Source organism: Caenorhabditis remanei, chromosome III (assembly GCF_010183535.1).
Source record: "Caenorhabditis remanei strain PX506 chromosome III, whole genome shotgun sequence".
Lineage (NCBI taxonomy): Eukaryota > Metazoa > Nematoda > Chromadorea > Rhabditida > Rhabditidae > Caenorhabditis > Caenorhabditis remanei.
In genome coordinates, this window is record NC_071330.1 from 12,215,549 (window position 1) to 12,221,548 (window position 6,000).

Below are 6,000 nucleotides of genomic sequence, written 5' to 3' on the forward strand. Positions count from 1 at the left end.
AGTGAAGGAATGAGAGGGGGGATTCTTAGAATATTTATGCAAAAATTAGGCTACTTTTAGTTTTTGGATGTATAAGGGTGTGGAGAAGACAGGGATGATTGATACGAGGTGGAGGGAAGATATACGGATGGAAATACCGAAAGACAGAGAGTTGGAAGATGATGTTTCTGAACATTTTGTTAGGTCGACACCCAGAATGTCTTAAATGTGTATCAGAATAATTGAACAGACATATAAAGTCACGGATTCACTATTGACACCAGAAAGCTTCAATGTGAACATAGAAAAGAAACGGGATCTGAACAGGTAGACAGAACGTTTGAGGAAAAAGTGAAACGTTCTGAGACAATCCCTTTTGAAAGAGCATGTGGGACAGCCTCACCAAAGAAAAACACGAATGGGCTCACAGACAGGCGTCTATAAACTTGGGAGGGCTGAGCAATTCGGAATTCACTCTCTGGAAAGTGTGATGCAACTGAATATAGGTATGTATAGTTGTCATGAACCAATTTTTTATTTTTCATCGAAAATGTGAGCTTTTCTGATGATTTTTCAGAATTTCTTCTAATTCTGGATGACAGTGAGAAAATTTGACTTTTTCGCGAAAAAAAAATCATAGAAATTCGCGAAAATTCAATTCTACAGATAGACAGACAATCCACAAAGAATGCGTTGGAAAATGTGAGTTGCATTACTAGGACAAGCCGGTCAAACTAATACAAGGGATTTTGTACAGACAAACATGACAGACCTGCAGAAAAACAAAAAGCTATAAAAAATTTGACAAAAAATAAAGAACAACCACAACAGACAACATTTTCAAAACAAATAATCTGAATTTTCTGAGCAGAAAACAGCAATCGACATTCCTGATATGAAGAGAATATCTGGAGGTTGTGGACATCCAGACGAACCACTGACAAAAATTAAATAACCTCAAGAGAACAAAAAATCCCAAAGTGGACATCCAGAATTAAAAAACACAAACGGATATTCTTGAAAAGCAATGAAACTCGATTCAAACCAGAAAGCTTTTCGAGCCTCCAAATTACTACGATGAAAAAAAGTAACGAAAAGGTGTAACTTGTGTTGGGGGTATCTCTCATTGCTCCGTAACCCATTGACCTGGAAACAATTCGTGCCTTTAGACACACTTTGTGGTTTCTCTCTCTTCTGCGGTGTATTCGGGTGCCGATGGAGGTGTCAAAGAGAGACGTAGAGAGAGAATGAAAACTCATAAATCTGTGGGGTCTGCTCTCCCTCCTTCTAAACGATTAATTGCCCTTTCCCCTTCTCAACCCATTTCTCTTTATTTTCATTGTTATGCTTCTCTTTTCGAAACCGTTTGATTTGAGCCGCCTTGCCGTGCACACAGACCGCCCCCATGACTTGTGGGGATTACGAGGGAATTGCAACATGGGTCTCATGCCGCCCGAAACATAAAATATCGATGCGGAAGAGAAATTTATGTGGCATATGGTTTGAATTTTGAGACGAGAAAAAATCTGGGAAAAAAAAAAAAAAATACTTAAAGAAAAAGAGTTTTTACTCAAAATCACGAATCCAAGAATAGAAAAGTCGAATCTTCCACGACCTTTAAAAAGAAAATCGGAAAATCAACAGGATTCACGGATGATTTCACTTATTTGACACCATAATTCGGATTTATATACATAAAAGAGAATATGAAGTGAAAGTGCAAAAGGTGAGTGTTGGGAAAAGAAGGAAAAGGGATTTACAGATTTTCCTAACACAAGTTGAAGAAATTTTTTCTCCTTTATCAGAGCCGCACTACGAAATGAGGACTTTTTAGACTATAAAACTATTTCAATAAATTTATCCATTTGTAAATCTACAATTTAACCTAAAAAATAGCGAATTTTTAACCAAAATCCATAAAAAAGTAAAAATTTAGAAAAAAGCGTCCCGTAAATCGACACTGAAAAAAATTAAATTCAAATTTCGTGCCGAAATTCAAACGTTTTTTCACGAAACACGCTTTTACCGTAGTCCGCCCAGTGCAAACCCCGCACAGCCGACGCACAAGTGTATACAACACGCTCCGAAATACACCCCCCAGTCCGTGTCCCGTAAATCGATTTTTACACCATTTTTTGCTATTTTTCATCAAATAATCAGATTTTTTTGAGTTTTTGTTGTGAAAATTAGATGGAGAAGGTGAAAATCTATCGTTTTCATATAAATTTGTCATTTTTTGACATTGAAAAGAAGTTTTTTCATGCCAAAAACGCTGCTGGACTATTTTCCGTGAGCTCTGACGATTTTGGATGTTCCACGTCTTCTGTAGACAATTATGCGGCGTCCAACACGTGGAAAAACATCATGAGACTCAATACCTTCCAGATTTATCTGATAATTTTCAGTTTATTAAGAAATAATTTATTTTTCGATACGATAAGCTCCCAAGCTACATCTAATGCGTTTTCTCTTCGTTTTCGTTCTCCAACTTAACTTTTTCAATCGCTTCGTTCAAACATCTCGTTTTTACATTTTATTTTGAATTGTTTAGGTAAAATGGCCTCGCTGACACGTGCCGTTACCCGTCTGGCCGCTACCGGTCGCCAAGCCATCCGCTCCATCGCCACCACCACTCCAGTCTCCGGACACGGTGACGACGTCATGGAGAAGTGGCCAGCTGATAGTAAGTGTTTTCGAGTTTTTATCGATTTTTGAGAGCAACGTGCAGAGGCAGTTGTGAAGAGAGCGCTAAACAAACATTACGTGCAGAATGCAATGTTTTTTCTTGTAATTTAATTCCAATTTTCAGAGTTCGATAACCATTTCATCAACTACCTCAGCCGCCCAGAAATCGATGGATGGGAGGTCCGAAAGGGTAAGCTACAAAAATGCATCTAGTTTTTGTCGGAAGACGGCATTTTATCGATTTTTTGCTCCCCGTGTTCGTTCTGGAGCTTTTCAAGGACCGGACCGGAGTGACATTTTCTGGAAGTGTTTTATACAGACTGAATAAGTTTGATTTTCAAGTCGATTATTATTAATTTGATGCTTTCAAGATTCAATTTCAATGAGGATGCTAGAATATCAAGATTTCTTTGTAAGCCCCCAGAGTTAAGAAGTGGAACTATTATTTTTGATCAACTCCTCGAAACTTTGAGACAGAAGACTGTTTTTCAAACAATACTCGCATTAAAACCCGCTCCAATTCTGTGTAGTTCTAGATGTTGTCCAGTATTTCATGAATTCGTTATATAATATTCTATGTTTTTGCAAAGTTAATCTCTTGAAGCGTCATCAGATAGCCCAACTTTAAACTCTGCTCTTAACATATTCCTATCTTTCTTCTTCCAGCTCTCACCGAATTGCACGACTACGACGTCATCCCAGACCCAAAGGTCGTAGAAGCTGGACTCCGTGCCTGCCGTCGTGTCAATGACTTCGCTCTCGCCGTCCGATTCCTTGAGGCCATCAAGATCAAGTGCGGAAACCAAAAGAACCGTGACACCATCTACGGATACATCGTTAAACAGGTAAGATATTCTCCCCTTGAGCAAAGATTTTTCTTGCTGAAAATAACGAGAATAGTCTCGACTGACTAGTCATCTCTTCAGAATTTTTAATGTAGAATTTTGAAGTGTTTATCGGTTTGCTGCCGTGCTAAATGACCAGACCACCAACATTTTCTACGTATTTTCTTGCAGATCGAACCAGTGCTCAAGGAGCTCGGAATTGACACGCCTGAACAACTGGGATACGGAGAGCCAGAGTTCTTCGTGCCACAACCGGAATATTGGTGGGAGAAGAAGTGGTACAAGGATTACGGATACGACAAACAACCAAACTTCCAATACTAATTTCTCTTGTTTTGGGGTTATTTAGTGTCTCTCTGTCTTTTTCGTATTCTCTATTTGAATTATAGAATGTGGATATTGATATAATGTCACCGCGATATAACGATATAAACGTTTGAATCGACTGTTTCCACTGCAATTTTCCGGGAGCTTCTAGTCTTTATATGTTCTTGTTCCCCCTTCCACCCCGCTCCAACTTTCCTAAATTTTCCTCCCAATTAGTTCCTCCGTTTTCGTCTTTTTTTTTTCAAAAACTCAATTTGAGTTTGATGGATGATGATGGTCTCTATCTTTCCTTTTCAGCAGCCCCCTCTATTTCTAATTTTATATTAGGACACTCGATTAGTCAGCTGGATATGTCGAGGAGAGAGAAAGAGCAACAACGAAGCAATATCATTTTTCAAAAAAGAAACACTTCAAAGAACTGATTGGAAATGCATTGCAAGCAACACTGACCCCCTGGATTCTGGATTCAGAAGACGTCGTGCTCCGTTTCCTTATTTTGGAGCCCCGATACCAACAAATTTCAAAGTTGTTGGTCCTCCTCCTGACGCAATGATGCACTCCTCCAGATGAATAATTCATCTGGAGATATCAAGATGACGATTACTTTTTTTGGAGAGGTCTCCCCTTCCCGATGAAACTTTTCGATCCCTTTTCATCTCCATTGAACCAAAACCGTGTCCTTTTCAAAAAATTAGACTTTTTTGATGGATTATCTTTTATTTTTGTATTGCGTGCGCCCCCGGCTAGACTACGGTACTCTTGAGACACTCTTCACTTCTTTTCCCGTTTTTCTCATTTCGTTGCCTAGCAATTTCGTACTTTTTCAAGAGGCTCTTCTGAGGAGGGCGCCCACGACGTCTTCTGAAGAAGACAAAAAAAAAACTTTTATTCAAATTTCGAGAAGCTAAATGACGTTTTTTGGAGCTTTTTGAGGAAGAAAAATGAGTCTGTGAATTCGAGAAGACGTGGGGGGGGAGAAGGAAGTGTACGGAAAGTAACTATTTTGGAGTTTTGTGTCTGTCTGTGTGTCCGGGTGGGTGTCCGGATGTCCGTCTGTCGGTATGTCCAGATGTCCGAGATTGGAGTTTGCCTGTCTGTAGATCTGCATATCCGAACGCCTTTGGGGGGGGGGGGGGGGGGGTGTGCCTGTCAGTCCGGATATCCATAGATCACGGTTTGATAATTTGCGGTAGGGCGCGATTTCTGATCAGGAGAACAAATTCTAGGTTCCCATGATTTCGTTCGTATATCGATGTGTCCAGATGTCAAAATGTGTGTCTGTCCATCCGAATGTCCTGACCGGTTATTGAATTCACTGTGCTCAATATTAGCTCGGCACAGTTCTTACAACTTCGCTTCACCGAAATTCCCTGGAAAAATGTCTCGTTTTCTCTGAGTCTCTCAATTTCGCACACAGTTTTCTTTGGTTTCGGTGGAGCGCGGTTGTAAGAAGCGTATCGTGCTAATAACCGGGAAGTAGATATTTTGTTTTGTATTCGGCGCATTTCCTATCCTCAGAATTCAAGAATTAGGTCAAATTTTCGATAGCCACCCCCACAGACCCTTGGATTTTCAGAATCCCTATGATATCAGTCTAGCTGAAAATTTCAGTAGACTGGCCAGTCTGTAGATCTAGGTATTCCTTGGAGGTTGTTCTTGTTTTTTGTTTATTTATTAGTTTTTTTTAATTGATAACAAGGAGTAGGTAAAAAAAAATAAATAACAACAAACGATATTACGGATTTTTGTTATTGGTAAACTCTCCAACAACAAGGTAGGCCTCACCAATCTTGCCATATCTCATCAGGGAAGATTGCTATGAAAAATGTGTCAACTGCAAAAGTTTTGACAGAGAGGAGATAGACGTCTTCAAACTTAGGCGATGGATTCTGGTACAGAGATGGATAGAGAGGGAAAGAGAGAGCGCGAACAGAGAAACGAGACTGTCTGCTTTCTCTGCACCATATCGTTGTAGATCCTGCTATACCTCGGTAACGACTGGAGATATCAAAAATTGACCAGTTATGAAATTGTAGATCATAAAATTCTCTACAATTTTGTAGTTGATCATTTTTTGATAGCACTTCAAGCTTGGGAGTTGCAGCAGATTCAATGTTGCATTCAGTTTCTTTTTCCCTTTTTTTCTGGAAAAAGAGTTCGCCTT

The 6,000-nt window shown here is 39.5% G+C and overlaps 1 protein-coding gene across 1 annotated transcript; it reads left to right on the forward strand.

Moving 5' to 3' along the window:
* Positions 1 to 2,535: 2,535 nt before the first annotated feature.
* Positions 2,536 to 3,833, forward strand: GCK72_010959 (uncharacterized protein; the record flags this gene model as incomplete). The annotated part of the gene is made up of 4 exons (XM_003111449.2): positions 2,536 to 2,662; positions 2,789 to 2,854; positions 3,331 to 3,509; positions 3,681 to 3,833. 4 exons carry the CDS (start codon positions 2,536 to 2,538, stop codon positions 3,831 to 3,833), a joined length of 525 nt encoding a protein of 174 aa, XP_003111497.1.
* Positions 3,834 to 6,000: the final 2,167 nt, after the last annotated feature.